General features: G+C 42.9%; 2 protein-coding genes across 11 annotated transcripts in view; one reads left to right on the forward strand and one right to left on the reverse strand.

The window, feature by feature from the left end:
- Window positions 1-452: 452 nt before the first annotated feature.
- ARV1 (ARV1 homolog, fatty acid homeostasis modulator) lies at window positions 453-22,307 on the reverse strand. Its single transcript, XM_002809314.5, has 6 exons — window positions 21,876-22,307; window positions 12,626-12,745; window positions 10,794-10,947; window positions 5,070-5,294; window positions 3,787-3,933; window positions 453-907 (listed from the first exon to the last, which is right to left on the reverse strand). The coding sequence occupies exons 1-5, from the start codon at window positions 22,047-22,049 to the stop codon at window positions 3,791-3,793; spliced, it is 816 nt and encodes a 271-aa protein (XP_002809360.1). The 5' UTR covers window positions 22,050-22,307; the 3' UTR covers window positions 453-907; window positions 3,787-3,790.
- TTC13 (tetratricopeptide repeat domain 13) overlaps window positions 22,233-23,120 on the forward strand; it is a 73,160-nt gene continuing 72,272 nt past the window's right edge. For 5 of the 10 annotated variants that reach the window (XM_054561633.2, XM_063724678.1, XM_024255371.2 and 2 more), the window contains exon 1: window positions 22,251-22,605. In XM_054561633.2, the coding sequence (XP_054417608.1) occupies window positions 22,326-22,605 (280 nt within the window). In that variant the 5' untranslated portion in view covers window positions 22,251-22,325. Of the gene's footprint in view, window positions 22,606-23,120 lie in introns of all 10 variants that reach the window. The other 5 variants (XM_054561638.1, XM_054561641.1, XM_024255362.3 and 2 more) reach the window with 4 other exon arrangements.

The raw sequence follows: 23,120 nt of genomic DNA on the forward strand, positions 1-23,120 counted from the left end.
TGGAAAGTTCCTTTCCTTTCCACTTCCTCTCCAAAGCCCTCCCAACTTCAAATGCTGCAATAGGTGTTGCTACTCTGTACTGCCCGAGCACCCTAACCCCACCTCTTCATTGCACTGCACTGTGATTCTCTACTCATACTTCCAAATCCAGCACTGCCCAGTAAGCTTCAAGGGGACCATGTCTTATTCACCCCTGTAACCACAGGGTCTGCCACAGAGATAGCAGGTGCTCAGTAAGTATGTGTGGCATGAATACTAGTGAAAGAACAAATGAATGAAACAGGGAGAGTGGAAAGGGGAGAGGTGTTATTTGTTTTTAATTACAGCTTTATTCAGATGTAATTTACCCTTGCAAAGTCTATAACTCAGTGGTTTTCATTATCATTTATTTTTGGATCATCCAATTTTAAAGATTACCTTAATTATTGAATTGAAAATTTACAAAAACTTGGTTTATTCTGAAAGACTTTATTAAAAGCGTTTCTATTATAAGAACACAAAATATTTTAAGCCAGTAACAACATTTAAATTAAAAAGATATAAACATGTCAAAGGAATGAAACCTAGATGTTTTATTATGTGTGAACTATGAGCGCTTACCTGGGCTTGTGTATAACGTATAAACCTTCCACCTGTTGCATGTCATTCAGTCTCTGCAGCAACATTCCTTGTGTCCATGTGGGTGTTTCTATGTGTGACTGTGAATATCTGTATGTAAATGGCTTGTCTCTTGGGTGCATTTGTGGGCGTGGGTATCCACTGCTATTATCATTGCTTTCTTTTTCAGAAAGTGTTTCCAATGTTTGCTTCATTTTACTCAACAGAAATGAGGAGGTTGGTTTATATTTCATGTCTTTTCTCTTTCAGATACAGCTGGTCATGCCACAGACAGTAAAGAAGAATAAAACTGTGAAAAATAAAGGATGTATTTAGAATGACACATTCTGCTGAAAATGAAATGGACAGACACTTACTAGGGCAGGCCCTGAGTTAAGGTGGATACAAAGGAACCAAAGGCATGCCTCTCCCAGCACCAGACTTCTGAACAGGCTGGGAGAGTGAGGCATAAACACATGAAATTTTAATACCAGACAGACATAGATAAGTATAAAACATGAGATAATAAAAAACAGGGTAATGGCTTTCAAGTGATTCAAGATATGTGACCTTATTTTCCTAACTATAAATTATAATTGACTGTCAGACAAGCAGATGCACTTATGAAAAGTAGAAACCAAAGATCTGACCCTGGGGCAATGTCAGAAGTTCTTGGGCACGTGACTGCTGTAGGTGTTAAGCTGAGCACTAGGAGGTCAACGGAAAAAGTAAGCACTGCAAACCGGAGTTTTTGGGAAGTCTTCACTTATTCCATGGAGAGGCAAAGCTGACCGTATCTGGTTAGGTGGAGACAAGGGCCCTGCAGGACCTAAGGAGAGCACAAGGCAAATTTGGAGAAGAGAGGACCTGTGGTGGATGTGGAACTTAAGTAGGAACATGCCTGGGGAGAAGAATGAGGATGATGACATTATGGAGGGCCACACTAATGCTCAGAGAAAACTAAAGACATTCTTCAGAAAGACACAAGAAACTCCTATGTCAGCAATCAGAAATTATGGAAAAATTCAGAAGGCCCCCAGGAATGGTGCTCCATGAAGACTTACATGGCAGCAATATGGGTTGCAGGCTGGTTTGGAGGTGTTAGAACCTTTAGGCAGGAGAGGGTGAGGTGTGGGTGAAAAGAGATGAGGAGCATTTCAAGAGAAACGCTATCAGAAAAGGACTCTGCTTCAACAGGAGAGTGCAGGTGACACCGAATTCCATATCAGACCCGTGGACACTTGAGGTAATGGCAGGACCGTCCTGGTAGGAGGCAGGGGACCTGGCAGAGAGGGGAAGCTGGAGGTATGAGGCCTGGAAGGAAAGTGCACAGTTATGTGCCCAGTGAAGGGAAGGAAGAGGGCTGAGGACAGAATCCTGGCACAGGCAAAGAAGTCAGTGAAGAAAGATCTAACGGGAAGGGACTCGGTGGCCTGTTTCAGGAGGAGCCAAGAGCCAGAGGTTTCTGGAGCAGAACTAAGGGAGGAGGAGGACTCAGAAAACAAGCAGGAATTGGCTTCCTTGTGTATTTTTTTGTTTTTGAGACAGGATCTTGTTCTGTCACCTAGGCTAGAGTGCAGTGGCACAATCACAGCTCACTGCAGCCTTAACTTCATGGGCTCAAGCAATCATCCTACCTCAGCTTCCTGAGTAGCTGGGAGTACAGGTGTATGCCACCATGCCCAGCTATTGTTTTTTTTTTTTTTTTTTTTCCTGTAAAGATGGGGTCTCACTATGTTGCCCAGGCTGGTCTTGATCTCCTGGGCTCAAGCCATCTTCCTGACTTGGCCTTCCAAAGTGCTGGGATTACAGACATGAGCCACTGTGCCCTGCTCTCCTTGTGAATTTTAGGAGCATAGGTTCAAGAGACTCTGGGTGAAAGTATGTTTTACAAAGAGGAAAGGTAGTGAAGAAACAGGGGAAGCAGGCTTACTTACATCAACTGTTCTGGAATGAAGAGCTGTGCATGTACATAGGCAGAGGGGAGAGAGCTGCTATACAGGAGAGAGGATCAATGAAGCAGCGATATGTCTGAAGACCCAAAAAGGAGGATTAGCTGGGCATGAAGAGAGATTGAGGCAACGGAGTGGAGGATGGCGTGTTAGGACAGGCAGAGAAGCTTTCAGCCGCTACTTGCAAGGAGGATGTAACAGCGAGGAGGGAGAGACCAAAGCGCGCCTCAACTCTCCCTGACGGGGGTCTGCGTCCCTCTGCTCCAGTGTTTTCCTCACTCTCTGGCCCAGCCTTCCAGGATCCTGCCTAAGGTCCTGCTTCCTAACACAGAGGCTGCCATCCACAGTCTGGTTGTGACTGGAGGGAGGGGAACACCCACAGGTCAGAAACAGCCCCAGAGAGGAAGCTGAGCACAACATGAGATAGGAAGGAGAGAAAGAGGAAAGGAGGAAGACCGAAGAGGAACTGACGTGAAGAGGGAAGCTTAAGGAACTTGCAAAGGTCTCAATTCTCAGCAAAGTCAGAGCAGACAAAGGGGACGACCAGAACAAAACAATCGAGGTATGGCCCTCTGATGGGAGGGTCACTGGAGGTGACTATGAAGGCACAGGAGCAGCATGACATCTTCTGAGGTTCTGTGCACTGGCAGAGGTGGCTGCTCAGGAAACACTGCGAGGCTCTCTAGGAGACAGGTGGCAAGACTCACCCAAACAGCCTTAGCAAAGCGTGTATGATGGAAGGCAAAAGGCTGATGGATGTCAAGGTACTAACAGAGAAGAGCACAACACAGCCTATAGGTTCTAGGTGTGGTTAAAAAAGAGGCAAGGCAGGTCAGAAGTAGAGGAAAGTGAGAGGTCAAGAGACTAGAGGTGAGATAGGCAGCAAAAAGCTGGCATGGGGGAAGGGAGGGTGGAGAATGGTTGGGAAGGGTAGGAGACAGTTTTAGAGTCTGCAATCCTAGTAGAATGGGTGGGAGTGGAGGTGTTAGAAAAATTGTGAGGATAGGACCCTAGAAGCAACAAAAACATGGATGTTGATGTCCCAGAGGGTGACAAAAGGAAGTAAAGACCCCTGGGGGCCATGTAGTAAAGTCCTCGAGGAAGATGAGGGTGACCTAGAGGCAGTTAGATGCTAGAGAATGGGTTATGTAAGGGCACCGACTTCTTCTACAATGATATCTGTCTAATTTGAGAAGGCTACATGTCTGAATGCATGAACACTACATGCTTTCAGTACCTCTTCAGGAGTCCTGAGATTTATAGATGGCACAATCACTTCCAACATCCCATTCCATACTCTGGAAGAAGTAGACCATGATGCTTTCCAGCAGTAAGCCACTCAACACAGCCAAGAAGGAGAGCTTACGGTTGATGTTTAGGGTCACTGGAAACGAGAAGGCAGCCAATAAGTTCAGAATTAATGAAACGATATTGACATGTAAATTTTGGGGTAGTATGAATTGTTTTGTAAAGCTGTTTTTAGAAAAATCAATGTTTGTTCTTATTAATCTATGCTGTTACCTTCTCCCACTTTTCCATCTACACGTTTTTAGAGAACCAAAGCCTCTGCTTACAACAAAACACTGAGCCCCTCCTCCTCATATCAAGCGGCAGATTCTCGTGAATATCAAAGGAGAAAACAAAAAATTCCAAGGCTATAAGAGAATAACGACAACAACAACAAAATGATACTTTCAGTATCACAGTTTGCAAGATGACAAGCATTCTGATAAAAAGTATCAGGTAATAAGTTCATTTAAAATAGGACTTCGGCCAGGCACAGTGGCTCGTGCCTGTTCCCAGCACTTTGGGAGGCCAAGGTGGGCAGACTGCTCGAGCCCAGGAGTTCAAGACCAGGCTGGCAACATGTCGAAACCCTGTCTCCACAAAAATTTAGCAGGGTGTGGTGGCATATACCTGTGGCCAGCTTTTCAGGAGGCTGAGGTGGGAGGATCACTTGAGCTCAGGAAGTAGAGGCTGTAGTGAGCTCTGATCATATCACTGCACTGTAGCCTGAGTGGCAGAGTGACACCCTATCTCAAAAAAATAAATAAAATAAAAATAAATAAAATAGCACTGTGTACAATATATGGGAAAAATGAAGACACACAGGGCTGCTCTTCCCGGTATAGTAGAAATTGTCCTGGATTGAGAGGCAGATACTCAGCATTCTCTCCTGACTTGATAACTGCCCAGCCATGTAACTAAGGACAAGTCACTTAACCCTCAGGGCCCCAGGAGCTCATTCATAAAATCAAATAATGGCTGTTCTACTAACCTCACAGGACAGAGATGATGCATATGAGAGCATTTTGAAAACTATAAAGTACTATGTGGGTAAATGTAACAAACACTGAGTACCTGCTATGTATAAGGTGCTATAGAAGTGTTAGGTATTATTACTATGTGATGAAGAATTCCAGTGTTCAACAGGTTATATAAAAACTGCACCCCAGAAACAAGGCTTTAAGCTTTTTATGGGTTGAAAGCTGAGAAGGCAGAATAAACACATAAACATACCTCTAATTGCCTGGAAATTTGATGTAAGAACAAATACTTTAATGAGTTTGAGGCACAGAGGTGTGTAGTCATGTTCCCAAATGACAGCTGGAATCAGCAAGAGTTTTCCGTAGCTAGATAATAATAGTGCTTTCAGCAGCAAAATGAAGTTGGACTTTTTTTTCGCCGTCATGGGCCGTTCTACCCACAGGAAGGTAAAAATGCCAATAAAATAGGCAGTTTGTTCTAAAGAAGAAATGGAAAATAAAAGTATGAATGTCCCAATCCAAAATATATCCCCTTAAAAACAAATAAACCACCATTCTAAAATACAGCTTATCAGCTGACTTCATAAGAAATACTTTCTCAAGATCACAATCTCTTTTTCTTCTTCTTTTTGTTTTTTGTTTTTTTAAATAAACCCCTGGCTTTTGTATCAGATCCTGCTGGTATAATTTCAGAAACATTATCCACTGAAGAAAAAGTAACTCCATTAGAATTGTAATCATCAACTTTCTGAAGTTCCTTGAAGGAAGGAAGATTCTGCTTAAACATCTTCAGTGTAAGAGATCTCCAAAGAATAAAACAGGAGAATGGAGGCTTTTCAGTCTGAAAGATGGGACCTATCCTAAGAATGGGATAACACAGGAAGACATTTTTCTTTGTGCATTCTTCCGTTACTTAAGTGCCTATTATCCACATGATTTTTTAATATTGTTAACTGAGACTTCCTTTACTCATTTTAACAACATTTTAAAATGCAATTCCTTACACTTCCAGAAAGTATTCATATGACAGAGTCCAGATCAGCAGCAGCAATAGTTCCACTGTGTCCTACAGTCAGAACACAGCACAATCTGTTCAGCTTCTATTAACTAGGAATTTAACATCTCTTTTAACTGTGCTGTAATTTTTATTAGGATTGTTAGTCATCTGATTACCCAACTGTATCCATTCTGAGTGGCCAGTCCCTCATTTTATTTTTTCCCATATAAGCTATGTTATTAGCAGTTTAGGTTTCTGCAGAATCAGGTTTCTCTGGACACACGTATTATATTACAGCAGAAACAACTATCCTCTTTTTTAAACTTAATAAAGCCAAACTAAAGAGGTTCCAAATGTAGGTGATTAGGATCAATAAAAATAATTTAGGGGCCGGGCACGGTGGCTCATGCCTGTAATCCCAGCACTTTGGGAGGCCGAGGTGGGCGGATCACAAGGTCAGGAGATCGAGATCATCCTGGCTAACACGGTGAAACCCCATCTCTACTAAAAATACACAAAACAATTAGCCGGGCGTGGTGGCAGGCGCCTGTAGTCCCAGCTACTCGGGAGGCTGACGCAGGAGAATGGTGTGAACCCGGGAGTCAGAGCTTGCAGTGAGCCGAGATTGCCCACTGCACTCCAGCCTGGGCGACAGAGCGAGACTCCGTCTCAAAAAAAAAAAAAAAAATTAGGATGGTTAACCTCCATGAAATATGATGTACTCTTCAAGGGAGACATGCTATCTCCCTTCAAAATAACTAAAAGGCTTGTCAGCTACAAGAATCTACTCAGGTAGATTGTAAAGCTTGGATTTTGGATAGAAATAATAATAAATAATTCCTTGAATGAATAAATAGTGAATGAACAGCAAATAACAAGAACCATCTAACAATGGTGGGTTGACTCCTGTCACTGGAGACACTCAAAGCTACAACATCTCTCAGGAATCTACACAGAAAGATTTCTTGCACCAGACAGGCTAGACTAGATAACCTCCGCATCTTTAAAATTTAGGATTTACGAGATTATGGAACTACACCAGCCCTCAGGCTCTCATCAATCAGGTCAGTTCAGAAGGAGCTGCTACCTACCTATAGAATACTCCAGTGTGGAAAACACTGAAGGGGGTCAGGAGACTTTCCAGTCTTAGCGCTGATAGTGACCCACTGTGAGACTTCGGGAAAATCTATGCATCTATGTTTCTGCAGCTATAGATGGGGGAACCCCTAACCTACCTACCTCAGAGGATGACTGTGAAAATTAAATAATTCCTGTAAAAGCAGTTTTTAAATTATAAAATGCTTTATTTATGTAAGATATTCTTTTATTTTTTTCAGACAGAGTCTGTCTTTGTCATCCACGCAAGAGTGCCGTGGCATGAACATGACTCACTGCAGCTTTGACCTCCTGGGCTCAAGCGATCCTCCTGTCTCTGCCCCTCAAGTAGCTGGGACTACAGGCACATGACACCATGCCCAGCTAATTTTTGTATTTTTTGTAAAGACAGAATATTGCCATGTTGCCCAGGCTGGTTTCCAACTTCTGAGCTCAAGTAATCCACCTGTCTTGGCCTCCCAAAGTGCTGGGATTACAGGCGTGAGGTACCATGCCCGGCCAAGATATTCTTTTGGACTATATAGTCTAATTAGGGATTAGACTAAGACACATAAAAAAGTTAAGTAATAGTAGAAAGGAACTTCTGATTAAGCATCAAAATATCTACTACAGAGTAGCTGCTATAGGAATTCCAACCCATTTAAAAACAAGCCTGGTTTTTAATAGTATATACAAAATATGGACATATAACAGTTTATCTTTGGAAATTTTAAGAAGGGCCAGGAGCAGTGGCTGATGCCTGCAGTCTTAGCACTTTGGGAGGCCCATATGGGAGGACTGTTTGAGCCCAGGAGTTCAAGACCAACCTAGGCAACAGAGTAAGATACTGCCTTTACATAAATTTTTTTTTTTAAATTAGCCAGGCACAGTAGCATGTACCTGTAGTCCCAGCTACTCAGCAGACGGAGGCAGGGGGATCCCTTGAGCCCAGGAGCTCCAGGCTGCAGTGAGCTATGACTGTGCCACTGCACTCTAGTCTCGGTGACAGAGCAAGACCTTCACTCTTAAAAAAATAAAAATTAAAAAAAAATTTTAAGAGGCTTTGCTTTAAAGTTTAAAATCATATTAGGTTCTAGTTCTTGGGCTAGATGATGTGCTCAAGGATGTTTTTAGTAGTATTATGTTTCATCAGATAAAAAGGTTAACATATTCTTTTGTATATTTCAAATATTTTAAATTGTTGCAAAGTCCAAATTGTATACAAAATTATCGATAGACTGGACATCATGGCAGTTAAGCTGTCATAAGCCTTAGTAATTACTTAATAATGGAGGCGGAGATTTTTCTATGTATTTTCCATGGATATATCTCTAGCACCTAAAGTAGTAACTGGCACCTAATAAGTATTTAAAAATATTTCTTAAGGGAATGAATAATAATGAATAGTGAATGAATAATCACCGAGTGTAACTGATGGTGACTTGCTCAAGTTAGAGTGCGTGGATGAATGTATGCAATCATTCATTCAATCAGCTGAGCAAATATTTATTAAGCACCTGGGCCAGGCACCTAAGTGCTTGAGCTACAACCGTGACTAACACAAAGAGCCCTGACCTCATTCAGTTGATATGTTAGTGGGGAAAGGCACTAACAAAAGATAACTTCTGTGATACGTTAAATGGTAAGTACCATAAGAAAAACAAAGTAGAGCCGGAACAGGAGATCAGGAGTGTCAGGGGAGGTGGTAGTGCTGATCAGGGTACACTTCATTGAGAAAGTGTCATTTTAGCCAACTCTTGAGGGGTATGCAGGAGTCAGACATCTGGGCATCAGGGGGACAGGCATTCCAGGCACAGGAAGAGCCACTTCAGAGGCCTTAAGGTGGAAGCTCATCCAGTGTTTCTGAAGCAAGTTAACTAGATGGGGAGGGTCAGAGTAGACATGGGAGATGACAGCTGTGGATAAAATGAGAGATGTAGTGGGAGGGGCAGATTCCAGTACAAGGCCTGCTGTAAAGACTTCAGCTTGCACTCTGAGTGAAACGGGGAGCTACTGTGTTCTAGCACAACAGTGACATGATCTGATTTGGTTGAAAAGGACTACTCTGTGTTGCGTGCAAATACACAGTTGGAGAACTGGGCTAGCAAACAAGGAGGCTACTGTAGTCATGCCGGTGAAGGATGAGGGTGGCCTGCAACAGGGTGGCAGGCCTGGAGGGAATGGAGAGTAGTAGTAGTATAATAGTAGAAGTGTGGCTGGGCGCAGTGGCTCATGCCTGTAATCCCAGCACTTTGGGAGGCAGAGGCGGGCGGATCATGAGGTCAAAGTTCGAGACCAGGCTGACCAACATGGTGAAGCCCTGTCTCTACTAAAAATACAAAAATTAGCTAGGCATGGTGGTGCGTGCCTGTAATCCCAGCTACTTGGGAGGCTAAGGCAGGAGAATTGCTTGAACCCAGGAGGCAGAGGTTGCAGTGAGTCAAGACCGCACCACTGCACTCTAGCCTGGGCAACAGAGTGAGACTGTCTCAAAAAAAAAAAAAAAAAAAAAAAGTAGAACTACTTTGAAGGTGGAGCCAATGGGATTTCCTGATGACCTGACTATGGGGTATCAAAGAGGCATCAGGGATGACTGCAAGGCTTTCTGGTTAATGCAACTAAAAGAATGGAGTTACAACCGAGAAGGGGAAGGCTGTGGTAGAGGCAGAGAGATGAGGAGCTTAATTATGGGTATGGTGATTTATTAGATATCCAAGTGGTGATGTTGAGAAGGCAGATGGATACAGAGTCTGGAGGTCTGGAGAAAGGTCTAGATTAGAGATGGACATTTGAGAGTTCTCAGCAGACAGGTTACATGACCAAGAGAGCGAGAGCAGATAGAGAAAAAAAGAGGACAAAAGAAGACACACAGCCCAGAAATGTGATATTGGAGTGGACTGGAGACTTAGTATTATTAAAGTAAGATTTCATTATAATCAAAGAGTTGAGAAGCAGAGAAGCATGGAACTAGCAATAAAATAGTCACAGAAATTAGCTCAACACAATTCTGACAATAGGAGAACAATAACTTATGAAGTGAAATTCTGAAAAGCACTTCCTGAACTTAAGGAATTTTGAGGAGTAGCCAAATTCCCTGCATGCGCTCAGATAAGTAACAAGTAACAAAAAATACCAAACCCTATTAAATACACTGCATTAGTATAATGCAATTAGTACAATACATTGGGTAATGTCTGGCAATTACCTCTATTAATAAAGATAGGACCTAGCTAACTTTCAGACTGGATAATCAAAACTTAAACATTAAGAATTTTATTGGCCAGGCACAGTGGCTCACACCTGTAATCCCAGCACTTTGGGAGGCTGAAGTGGGAGGACTGCTTGAGCCCAGGAGTTCAAGACCAGCCTGGGCAACACGGAAAGACCCCCCCCATCTCAACAAAAAATACAAAAATTAGCTGGAGGTGGTGCATAGTGTGGTGGTGCATACCTGTGGTTCCAGCTACCTGGGGGGCCGAGGCAGGAGGCTTGCTTGAGCCCAGGAGTTCAGGGCTGCAGTTAGCTGTGACTGTGCCACTGCACTCCAGCCTAGGCAACAGAGTGAGACCCTGTCTTAAAAAATATATAATAATAAAAATAAAAGAATTTTATCAACAATTTTGTGCTTCAAACTATTTTATGAAACTTTCTAATCCGATAAGCATAACTATTTCTATACCATATATGTGGTAACAAATTTTTAAAAAGCAGGTGATTCAAACACACTCACTTCGTAGGTTAGTAGTGGTAGAGCTGAAAATTTCATCTTAAGTCCCGTATTAACTAGCTCTTCTTACCGACGATTAAGACTACATGTCTTAGTTTTAACCAGATTAGTTAAGTAAGAATAGTTAACTAAGAATGGAAAGCGTGGCATCTCCTTACCTAAAGCAGCAATCGCAAACATTCTATAGAAATCCCATTCCTTAGCATATCTGATCAAGTCGTCAGGGGCAGTATTCTGGTTGGAATCTTGAAGCTGCCACCACCTCAGGTATGCTTCACAAAGCAAACAAAATATGCAGAGTTTTCCATGGATCTGATAGTCAAAGACATTGCCATTCAATTAGGTAAGGAAACAGTTGCACTAATTTCAACAGGCACAGAGTATTTGTGGCATCCCACCTAGTCACTTTTCAGATTCAGAACTGCCCAATTAAGTGGCTAATTGTAGTCATTTTGTAATCAGTGAGTTTTAATCAGCAATGTCCATCAGAAGTACATGGGGAGATTTTTTTCAAAATTTAAATGTCTCAGCCCCGGTCCTGATTCAGAATCTTCATAGTACAACATAGACATCCATATTTTGAAACAGTTCTGGGGGGATTCTAATGTGCACCCCTAGTTAAGAATCACTGCTTTAAATAATAGTTCACCTTTCATTATACATTTTTGACTTCTGTCCTTTACACAGAATCAAGCAAAAAATTTATGTGATTCATGTATATGTGGGAACAGCAATAAGAGAACAGATTTAATCTGAAGATTCCATGATATTGAATAAGAAACTATTAGTCTGAACATCAATTTTAAAAAAATATCTCCGGCTGGATGAATATGACTCAATATATTAAAAGAGAACAATTAAAACCTGGAAGTTCTTAAGAGTCTGAAATTTTGGCTAAAATAAAAAATACTAGGCAACAGAAATTGGCTTTTTTCTATGTATTCCTCCTTCAGATTGAACTTTCTCCATCAATATAAAGTGAGGAAGAGGCTGGGCACAGTGTCTCATGCCTGTAATCCCAATACTCTAGGAAGCTGAGGTGGGAGGATCACTTGAGGTCAAGAGTTCCAGACTAGCCTGGTCAACATGGTGAAACCTCACCTCTACTACAAATACAAAAATTAGCTGGGCATGGTAATGCGTGCCTGTAATCCCAGCTACTTGAGAGGCTGAGGCAGGAGAATCACCTGAACCCAGGAGGTGGAGACTACAGTGAGCCGAGATCATACCACTACACTCCAGCCTGGGTGACAGAGCAAGATTCCATCTCAAAAATAAATAAATAAATAAATAAAATAACGGGACACCCAGTTAAATTTGAGTTTCACATACACCATGAATAAATTTTTATTGTATAAGTATGTTCCGTGCAATATTTGGGACATTCTTATACTAAAAAATTAATTCATGGTATATATGAAACTCAAATTTAATTGACTGTCTTGTATCTTATCTGTCAACTCTACCCAAACTATTAAAGAGTTCACAATTCAATAAACTAAAAGTTTATTTTGAAAAATTCAATTTTATAAATCAGGACTTTGAATAAACTGAATGTTATTTACCTTATACATTCCTTTAATAGCAAAGTATAAAATGCAATAAATTATGTTTTTTAAAAAATTTCTCTTTTAATGTTTGCTTACCTCATTTAGGTATAATTCTTTCCCTACCTGGATATGTCTAATTGTATTCTGTTAAAAACCAGTGATGATTGTTTCAATTTATTAGCAGGTAATTCAGATTATGGCTTGTCAGTTTCCTGCCAGTGACCACATTCTTAAACACTCACTAAGCATTGTGCACATTTTAAAATCTACATCTATTATTTCCAGAAACTTCCAGATATGTTGCAATAAAAGACCCACTCTCCCATTACAATTTCTTTTCCTCTTTTATAATATTCTTTACTTCTGTTTAAAATTCTTATTATTCTTTTAAAATGCAACAGCATCAAATAAACTTAAAAAATAAAATTATCACAACTTACATTTATTTGAGTATTGAAAAGAATATGTCTGTAGGCCTGAGCTTTGCACAATATAGCATTAATCAAGATGATAACAGGATCATACTCGATATATTTGTCTACAGGTTTCTGGCAGGATTTCTGAAATAATGCAAGATAATATTAGAACAAGCAAATGTATACTTTCTGAAATCCTCAAGGATTTCAAAACAGCAGAGTCTATTTTGGACACATATAGCAATATGGCCATATTAGCAATTATTTATATAAACTTCCATTCAGATACAAAATGTTCATCTATATAAGAAAGGGTTTCAGAAAGGACTAAATATAATCTTCTAGGCTAGGAATATTAATATTTTAACCTCATATTCAAGAAGCTAAAAATATATCTAATTTAAAGACTGAGTTTAGGCAGGAAAGTATTCCAGAAGATTTTACTTTCAATCTATAGAGACTCTATGTCCAATTCCACATTCAATTTGTAGGAATTATTATAAAATAAATATATTTATAATGCACTTTCATTGATAAATTGTTGCCTCTTGGCTAGATGCCCCTGACTTTATGGTTCTTGGCACATGATTTGGAGAAAAGTACTCAGCAGTTACCTTGTCCCCAGAACTACTGAGAGCTGCAAGTAGGTGAAGAATGGGGCATGATCCCAAAGATCCTAAGGTGGCCAATAACAGGGGAAGCCTGGGTTTTTCTCCAGTAACATCAAGGATATGGAAAGAAAATGGTCTTTCTCTGCTAGAGTAGCGACAATGGAGATGGCTGGGCTGTGTAAGGAACTGGGCTGTGCAGCCTAGCTCTAGGTTCCAAAATCAAGGCTCCCTTGGCTCTTAGCAATTCACATTAAATGGCTTTATTCCCCCCTGAAGGGTCACCAATTTAGAGTTCAGATTCTCTAGACACATGTGACTATAATGTTACCAAATTCCAACATCATTAGAACATAAAAAATGCAGGTATACACAAAAAAGCTCATTAGAAATGTGACCTCTAAAGCAGTACTATTCACAAAGTTGCATCAATGCTACTATGCACTTTATAAAACTACAGCAGTCCTCCCTGAAAGCCACAGTTTTGCTTTCTGCAGTTTGTAACCCGAGGTCAACAGCATTCTGAAAATATTATATGGAAAAATCCAGAAATAAGTTTTAAATTGCATGCTGTCCTGCTCCACTGTCCGGGATGTGAATCATCCCTTTGTCTAGTGTGTCCACATTGCAGATGCTCCCCGCCTGTTAGTCATCTAGTCGCTGTCCAGGTTAACAGGATTGAGGATTGCAGTACTGCAGTGCTTGTGGTTCAAGTCACCCTTCTTTGACTTAATAATAGCCCCAAAGCACGAGAGTAGTGATGCTGGCAATTTTACAGCCAAAGAGAAGCTGTAAAATGCTTTAAGTGAAAAGGTGAAAGTTCTCGACTGATAAGGAAAAACCAATCTTATGCTGAGGTTAAGATCTACGGTAAGTGTGATGTTCCCCTTCTAAAACCTAAAGTATAATAATAATAATAATAATAATAATAAAAGAAAAAAAATAAGCCAAAAAAAAAAAAAAAGATCTACAGTAAGAATGAATCTTCTACCTGTGCAACTGTAAAGAAAAGAAATTGTGCTAGTTTTGCTGTGGCATTTCAAACTGCAAAAATTAAGGCCACAGTATGTGAGAAGTGCTAAGATGGAAAAGGCAGGGCCAGGTGCCATGGTTCACATCTGTAATACCAGCACTTTGGGAGTCCGAGGTGAGAGGATCGCTTAAAGCCAGAAGTTTGAGCCCATCCTGGGCAACAAAGCAAGACCCTGTCTCGGTCTCTCTCTCAAAAAAAAAAAAAAAAAAAAAAAAAAAGATAGGAAAAGTATTACATTTGCGGGTGCAAGGCATGAACAGAAACGTGTTCCAACTGATGGTAATTGGTTTCCATACTATCTGTGGTTTCAGGCACTCACTGTGGGTCCTGGAACGTATCCCCCAAAAAGAATGGGGACTACTGGAATGGCTACAATTCAAACGCATAACATTTGGAAACTTTGAGATGATAAAATAGAAGAGTTGCGAGTATAAAAACATTCTAGGCTGGCCTTTTAATTACATTAAAGTGGTGGAAGAAAAATGAAGTGCACTGAAGAATACTGACCCTGCAATTCAAATGTAATAAAACATTGGATGTGTTCCCAATTTAAATAGCTTCTCCACTTCATTTGTGTCATTACAAGAATAGGTATGTTTTCCAGTTACCGAGTGATCCAATGAAGGGAGATGTGCTGTTACCTCAAACTTAAATGTGCTTAATCAGGGCCAGGTGTGGTGGCTCACGCCCATAATCCCAGCACTTTGGGAGTCCGAGGCAGGTGGATCACGAGGTCAGGAGATCGAGACCATCCTGGCTAACATGGAGAAACCCCATCTCCACTAAAAAAAAAAAAAAAAAAAAAATTAGGAGGGTGTGGTGGTGGGTGCCTGTAGTCCCAGCTACTCGGGAGGCTGAGGCAGGAGAATGGGGCGTGAACCCAGGAGGCGGAGCTTGCAGTGAGCTGAGTTCACGCCACTGCACTCCAGCCTGGGCAACAGAGCGAGATTCCGTCTCAAAAAAAAAAAAAAAATCTGCTTAATCAAACTGAGGCATAAGGAGTTAATGTTTTTGCAGTTCTTTACCTGAGCAGGGAGTAAGCCAGAATCGAAACAGAAGCCCCAAAATCAGAAATTCCATGTCCATGACAAAGAGCTGTTTGATAGGTCTCCCTTGGCTACTCACATGGAACACATCTCCTTCCTTTCTACATGCAAGACTGGGACACCAGAGAGGCTGCTTCATGTTAAAATGGAAACCCTAAGAAGTCAGGGGTCCTCTCTCTGTCCTTTAAATATTCTCTAAAACCCGTTTTTGGACAGCATCACAAGTCTAAGGCTGGGGATCTGCACAATACTTGGAAGGAGGCAGGCAGAAACCAGCACCAGGAGACACAGCAGCTGTTATTCCTTTTGCATTTATTTGTTTGACAAATGTCTTTGGAGTGGCTATTACATGTATAACAATCGCTCTCTTTTCTTGGCCATTTTATGGACCAGGAACTTCCAAGGTGCTAGATATTCACCTTCAGCCACAGTTTCTATCCTCAAGGACCTAACAGTTTAGAAGCAGAAGACAAACATGCCTCTATGATATGGTCTGATGACCAGTCATCAGACTATGTAACATCCAACGGCTACGACCGGATAAGCACAGGGTGATATGAAATCAAACAGAGGAGGCAGCTTCTGGTAGTATGTGATATGCTATGTGCTTTGCCCATTTCCCTTCTTAGCATTCGGCATGTTTTATAAATGCTGAGAAGTCATTAAAGTTTGCTGGTTCCCTCTCAGTCAGTTTGAAATGCCTAACCTTGTTTTCACTCTAACTCGTTACTTTGAATTTTGTCCTGCTTGTCTCTTCAATCACCTAGCCTTGCTTCTCATGTAAATAAGACTCTCTCTAGCTGGGAAGGCCGGACAAACTCCAATTGACCCCTTAATTTACAAGACACTAAGGGCTCCTTACCCAACCCCCTTCCGTAAGGAGTTGGCCTGGGTAAACAGATCCTCAGCATTTCAAGAGAGCCCAATGAACTTATAAGGTACTAACACCAACAATGTAGGAAGTTCCCAGGATTTTTCTCAAAGAGATAACAACATAAAACCTTGAATTCGTGTCCGGCATAGACCCTATATCTAATTATAATGAAAGATTTAGAACCTTGCACCTGGTACCGTTGCTCTTCTTGTAACCATTTGTCTTTTAAGTTATCTCTCTGTAACCATTTTGCTTCTTTTGATTCTTGCATGTTTTTACTTCTGTAGAACTATTGCATTTGAGTCCCCCTCCCCTTCCTAAACCTAGGTATACAAGTTAATCAAGCCCCTTCCTCGGGGCCGAGAGAATTTTGAGCATTAGCCGTCTCTTTGGCCGCCGGCTTAATAAAGGACTCTTAATTCGTCTCAAAGTGTGGCGTTCTCTCTAACACCCCTGGGCACAACAAGTTTACACCTCACTTTCCTTGTTCTCCCTCTATTATTTGCTTTTCCCTTAAGTGCTGCTTGCAACTTCCTTTCCCTCTGCCTTCACCTTGAATGTGAAGAGGAAAACTACACACACACACACACACACACACACACACACACACACACACACACGAAACAAACAAATGTAGACATCCCAAAACAGACCACTGGGAGTTGTATTTATTCAATTTAGTATATATGTTTCTTTTCTTTTCTTTCCTTTTTGAGACAAGGTCTCACTCTGTCGCCTAGGCCTGGAGTGCAGTGGCGGGATCTTGTCTCACTACAGCCTCTGCCTCCCGGGCTCAAGCGATTCTCCCACCTCAACCTCCTGAGTAGTTGGGGCTACAGGCGCGTGCAACCATGCCCAGCTGATTTTTGTAGTTTAGTATAGATGGGTGGGGGGCAGGGGGTGGTCTCACCACGTTGCCCAGGCTGGTCTTGAACTGACCTCAACTGATCTGCGATTTAGCCTCCCACAGTGCTGGGATTACAGGTGTGAATCATCATGCCTGCCCAGATTTAGCAACTATGTTTCTTATGTTTCTTATTTTGGCAAAATTGTTTCATTTACTACTTTACAGGCAAGTATCCTGAAAAGAGAAAAATCTTCCTCTAAAGAACCCCTACAACACAAGGACCAAGCATACTCTGGGAATTCAGGCTGCTTCCACCACCTGTCTAAACATGGATATGACTTCCTGTGTCCTGCTGTGTTCTCCAACGCCTAATGAATCAGATATCTTTTAGAATATAAATCGGCCAAACCAATTTTTTTCTTAAATATTCCTGCTGTTTCCTTCCTGTCATCTCTAGGAGCATTCCCTTCCCTTCTTTAAGTCTTTAAGCTCCTCAAGGGTAGGGCTGTGTCTTATTCATCTTTGCATCTAGGATCCCAAGGGTGGGAGCCGAATGCTGTAGTGCTGAAGGAAATGGAAACTTAGGAGACTCCTACAGGAGTTTTGTTTTGTTAACATAATAATGAATTTATTAAATATCTGTGCACTTAAAATAAGCCAAGCCCTATAGCAAATAAAAAGTACTGTATCTTTTTTTTTTTTTTTTGAGACGGAGTCTCACTCTGTCGTCCAGGCTGGAGTGCAGTGGCGCAATCTCAGCTTCACTGCAACCTCCGCCTCCCGGGTTCAAACGATTCTCCTGCCTCAGCCTGCCGAGTAGCTGGGATTACAAGAGTTCGCCACCAAGCCCGGCTAATTTTTGTATTTTTAGAGAGATGGGGTTTCACCGTGTTGGTCAGGCTGGTCTTGGACTCCTGACCTCGTGATCCGCCTGCCTTGGCCTCCCAAAGTACTGGGATTACAGGCATAAACCACCGTGCTCGGCCGAAAGTACTGTATCTTTAAGCATACTTATAATAAATTGTGAAGAGCTGAAGCAGCAGGATTGGCTAAAAGCAAGGGACACATGATGTATTAGAGGAAAGTCAGAGAAACACAGAAAGGCAAGCTGGGAGGAATGGCAGTGAAGAAACAAGCAGAGCAAAAGGCAAGGAGATTGGGATGAAAAATACAGGTGGGCGATCAGGCTGAGGACCTTGCTGACTCCAAGTTTGGCAGGGAAGAGACCAAAGTATATATGAGTAACCACTTAGAAACTCTGGAGATTATGTCACAACACATGGTCTAATGTCTAAAAACTTCTTACTTTTTGTATCTCAGAGGTTGGAGAGCCTTTACAATAATTCATCGCTTCATGGTTTAATTTTTAGTCTGGCATCAACAAAATGATTTTCCCTGAGTCGTGCTATTATGGCCTAAAGTTTAGTATGCATTAGCATGATAGCGACAAGGCCATTAGACACTCCGTCTCATTATGGAATGACTGTGGACAATAACGAATCCATAAAGTACTGTGCCACCATTCAATATTCCAAATATAACTCCAAAGTCCATCTCTTGGGAGAAAGAGTATGACGTTAGGGAACAAAGTGGAGGGGGGAAGTGAATGTTGACCTAAACAGCTATCCAATAATTATTTTGCCTTTCCATAAACAAAATAAACACCTGTTGTTCAGCAAAGGGATTTTGTTAGCTTAATGCCAACAAAAAGAGACTTTTTGTATTATTAAAGACTACTAACTAAAATGCATATACAAATACCAGCTTTTCTTCAGACCATATTCAGTTATGTGGTTATCATCTTCCAAATGGACCATTTAATTGGACCAGTCCAAAAGTTATTAAGTTTAGACCACATATAAGATCTTGTTCTCTTCCTCCTACCTGGATGGCCAAGCATATGCTAATCTAAAAACCTGGAAGTGATACATTTATTCAACAGATATTTACTGAGTGGCTACTAAATGTCAGTCGCTGTTCTGGGTGATACAGATACATTAATGGATAAAACAGACAGAATGTCTGTCCTTGTGTAGCTTACTTTCCAGTAGGAGAAGACACACAACATTAAGTCAATTATAAACAAGATTACAAGAAGATAGGTGCTATAGAGAAAGATAAAGCTGGGAAGCACATCATACTTTTCAATAGGGTAGTCAGAGTAGACTCTCTGAGATGTTTGAAGGAGGTAAGGGAATTAGTCATGCAGATACCTGATAGAAGAGTGCTCCACGCATTGTGCAAAGGCCTTGAGGAAGGAACCTGCCTGGTTTGAGAAACACCAGGAGGCCAGTGGGACTGCTGTAAAATAAAGAAGGGAAAGAGTAGCAGGAGACTCTACAGGGTCTTATAAGCCAGTTCAGGGATATGGGCTTTAACTCTGAGATGGAAAATCATCAGAAAGTTTTGGTCAAAGAGATGATATGATCTAAATTACATTTTTAAAGGATCAGTCCCTGGCTACTCTGTGGAGAGAAGACTGAAGAGGTGCAAGGATGATGTAGGGAGACCAGATAGGAGTTACAACAATAGTTCAGGTAGACATGATGGTGGCTTGGATGAGGATTGTAGCAGCAGGAGTAGTGAGTAGTAGATCCTGAACATAATTTGAAGACAGAACAGGATTTGCTGAATAACTGAATATGGGATGTGAGAGGAAGAGTAGAAAAGTAGAAATAGGGATGACACCAAGGTTTCTTGGTCTTAGGAGTTAAAATGGTAAAGTTGCCACTAACTGTGATGGGTATATTTGAGCTGTCTATTGAAATCCAAGTGGAGAAGTCAAGTAGGTAGTTGGACATTTAAGTCTGGAGTTCAGGGAAGAGGTTCAGGGTAGAAATAGAAATTTGGAAATTGTCAAAATTTTGACGGTATTTAAAGCCATGAGACAGAATGAGGTCTTCAAGGGAAAGCATGCAGACAGAAGGAGGCACGATGACTATGCCTTGGAATACACCATGATTAAGAGGTAAGGGAGGTGAAGCAAAAGCAGAAAGGAGATTGAGGGGTAATAGCCAGTGAAGTAAGAAGACAAAAGGAAGAGCACTGAATCCTGGGAAGCGCACACAGCATTTCAAGGAGGAAGAAGTAATGAGGTAAAATGCTGCTGATCATTAACTGAGAATCGACTACTGGATTTAGCAAAGTGGAAGTGGTGATCTTAACAAGAACAGTTTCTAATGAAATGCGGGTGGGAACGTGACTAAAGCAGGTTCAAGAGAAACTAGGAAAGGAAATAGTACAAACACACCTTAGAAGGTCTGCTTTCTAATTAAGAAGAAAAAGAGCAGAAGCTAAAGGGGGAAGTGGCAGCAAGTGTATTTTGTTGGTGGTGTTGGTTTTTTTTTTTTTTTTTTTTTTTTGATGGAAGAAGTAACAGTATGCATGCTGGTGGGAATGATCCAGCAGAAGGCAGAAGACAGTACAGTAAAGAAATAACAAATGCTAGTATTGGGTTTATGTTGTTGCAAACCTGGTGGAAGTTCTCTTCTGTTTTCACAGTGGCTCATGCCTGTAACTCCAGCACTTTGGGAGGCCGAGGTGGGTGGATCATTTGAGGTCAGGAGTTCGAGACCAGCCTGGTCAACATGGTGAAACCTGGTCTCTACTAAAAATATAAAAATTAGCCCAGCGTGGTGGTGTGGGCCTGTAATCCCAGCTACTTGGGAGGCTGAGGAAGGAGAATCGCTTGAACTCAGGAGGCAGAGGTTGTAGTGAGCTGAGATTGCCCCACCGCACTCCAGCCTGGGTGACAGAGGGAAACTCTATCTCAAAAAAAAAAAAAAAAAAAAAAAAAGAAAGAAAGAAAGAAAAAAAAACCCGAAATAAGATTGCCAGAAATCATGAAAGGCTTACATGAGGTTAATGGTCACAAATTTGTTTTCCCCCAGCAACGTGCTGCTGCATGGGTACAGGGACAAGACCAGGCAATATGTTGGATTTAACAAGGGTTGACATTTTGACAAAGGAGGGAAAGCATTTGAGAGAGGAACAGGAAATTGAGGGTGTATGCACCAGAACGTTATGTGGCTGACAGATTATATAGGTATACACTCAGTTTGTCAATTCTCTTGTATATTACTACAGACCATAATTTACTAAAGAGATTAGAAAATCACAAGATCTGAAATGGGACAAAAATGTACTGTCTATTCTGTGACAGGTTCTTTGCTAATTAATACCCCCAAAGAACCTCCAACTTTGTAGACTCTTTAAACATAAGATTATTCTCTCTGCCGTAAAATAAAGAAGGGAAAGAGTAGCAGGAGACTCCATAGGGCCTTATAAGCCAGTTCAGGGATTCGGGCCTTAACTCTGAAATGGAAAATCATCAGAAAGTTCAAGGTATTCTACGAACACCTTGAAATGAGAATTTTTACTTCCTCACTTTTGGGTTTTGTACCACCAACGTCTAGCATAGTGCTTTGTACACAGTAGACATCCAATAACGACAATTGATGAAACCTTTAAAAGGCATCGTAGGTGAATTCAACATGGGTTGTGGAGGGTAAGGATGGTACCATCTCTCTGTCAAAGGGAGAAGAGCTAGAAGGAAGTAGCTTTGGCATGAACCAAAATGTCAACCTAATTGATCTTTAAATTTCTCTGCAAAATGCTCACATCTACCTCTGTGTGTCGGTCCGGTCCGTTCTCCGGCTTAGGTCATATCACCCAAATACGCCCCAGTATGAGAAAAGCGCCGTCGAGTAGCTGAGTTCTCTATCAGTACAGATATTCATGCAAAGACCCCGGGCGGGAATGTCAACTACCGAACTAAAGACTGTATCAGAGGACCCTGCTCCTCGCGGTCCCCAAATCCCGCCGCGCCATTTTCTTCTCAAGGACACCCCACACCTGACAACTCACACAGATGGTTATCTTCAGCACACCGTGGTTATAGTCTCGGTACAACTCTTTGGCCTCCTGGTTGCATTCGATGCACCTGTACTGGCAGGAGGCCGAGGCAGCAGTAGGAGTCGCTGCCACCCCATCCACGTTCCCCTTCCCCTGCTGCAGCCCGCTCCGGCCGCCGTTGCCCATTTCCACTCAACTGCAGTTTAGAGTTTCCGATTCTGTGGCGAGTAAGTCGTCAGACGCCAGACCGGAAGACTTGCGCCGCGCGGGGCTTATTGGGATTCGTAGTCCCAGCACCGGCAAGGCGGCCCGGGGCTGGCCGAGCTGGGACTACCATTCCCAGCACACAATGCTTCTCCCCCTTGCCCCGCCCCCTTACACGGTCCACCTGCCCGCAGTGGGTTACAGGCGGGGAGGCCTGAGAGCCGGGCAAGGGCTGTCGCACATGCGCCTTGAGGGAAGATGGCACCTGCAGGCTGCTGCTACTGCTGCTGCTTCTGGGGCGGCGCTGTGGCCGCCGCGGGCGCCGCCCGGCGTGTCCTGCTGCTGCTGCTGCTGCTGCTGCTGGGGGTTCTGTCCGCCGGGCCGCGGCCGGGCGCCCTGGCCACCGAGCACTACTCACCGCTCTCCCTGCTCAAGCAGGAGCTGCAGCACCGGCAGCAGCAGGAGGCCCCGGCGGGCGGCGGCGGCTGCAGCCCGCAGTCCGGGGACTGGGGGGACCAGTACTCTGCCGAGTGCGGCGGTGAGTGGGCGGCGGCGGGCGTCCGAGTCGGCTGGGGCGGCGGGGCGGCGGGGCTGGGGTCCCGGGCCGGGGTACGGGCCGCCCGGGCCTCACGCCTCCGGCTGCGGCGCGCGATCCACGGGAGCCGGCTCAGCCAGGGGTCCTGTCGGGCAGCTTCCCGCCGCTGCCACCCACGCCGCCGCGCGCCCTCCTGCAGCCGCCTTTGGGCAGGGCGGCGAGTCGAGAAATGAGCTGACAGCGTGCTCCTGGGGCCAGGGCGGCCTCTCCTGAGTCTGAAGCAGCTGTTGGAAGGGTGGCGGAGGAGATGGCAGGTGGCCCGGGGCAGCCCTGTTCCCGCCGCCGGCCTCCCGAGGATGCCGAGGGGGCGAGGGAGGGGCGGGCGGACAAGCAACCAGCTCGGTGGCTGGCGGAGCCCGCCCCCGGAGGGAGACGCCTGGCCCATCTTAGGCCTGGAAATCAGGCTTCCTGACCTCCCGGGTTAATGTCTCGTATAAAACAGTTCCTAAAAATTCGAC

This window comes from Pongo abelii, chromosome 1, assembly GCF_028885655.2.
Source record: "Pongo abelii isolate AG06213 chromosome 1, NHGRI_mPonAbe1-v2.0_pri, whole genome shotgun sequence".
NCBI lineage: Eukaryota > Metazoa > Chordata > Mammalia > Primates > Hominidae > Pongo > Pongo abelii.

What these genes read in the sequence shown, in the direction of transcription:
- ARV1 (XM_002809314.5), bottom strand. Translation starts at nt 22,049, where the DNA reads ATGGGCAACGGCGGCCGGAGCGGGCTGCAGCAGGGGAAGGGGAACGTG. An exon ending in GTTTGCGATTGCTGCTTTAG is followed by an intron (nt 5,295 to 10,793) that starts GTAAGGAGATGC and finishes TTTCTTCTTTAG; the next exon opens with AACAAACTGCCTATTTTATT. An exon ending in AAATTTCCAGGCAATTAGAG is followed by an intron (nt 3,934 to 5,069) that starts GTATGTTTATGT and finishes TCTCGTTTCCAG; the next exon opens with TGACCCTAAACATCAACCGT.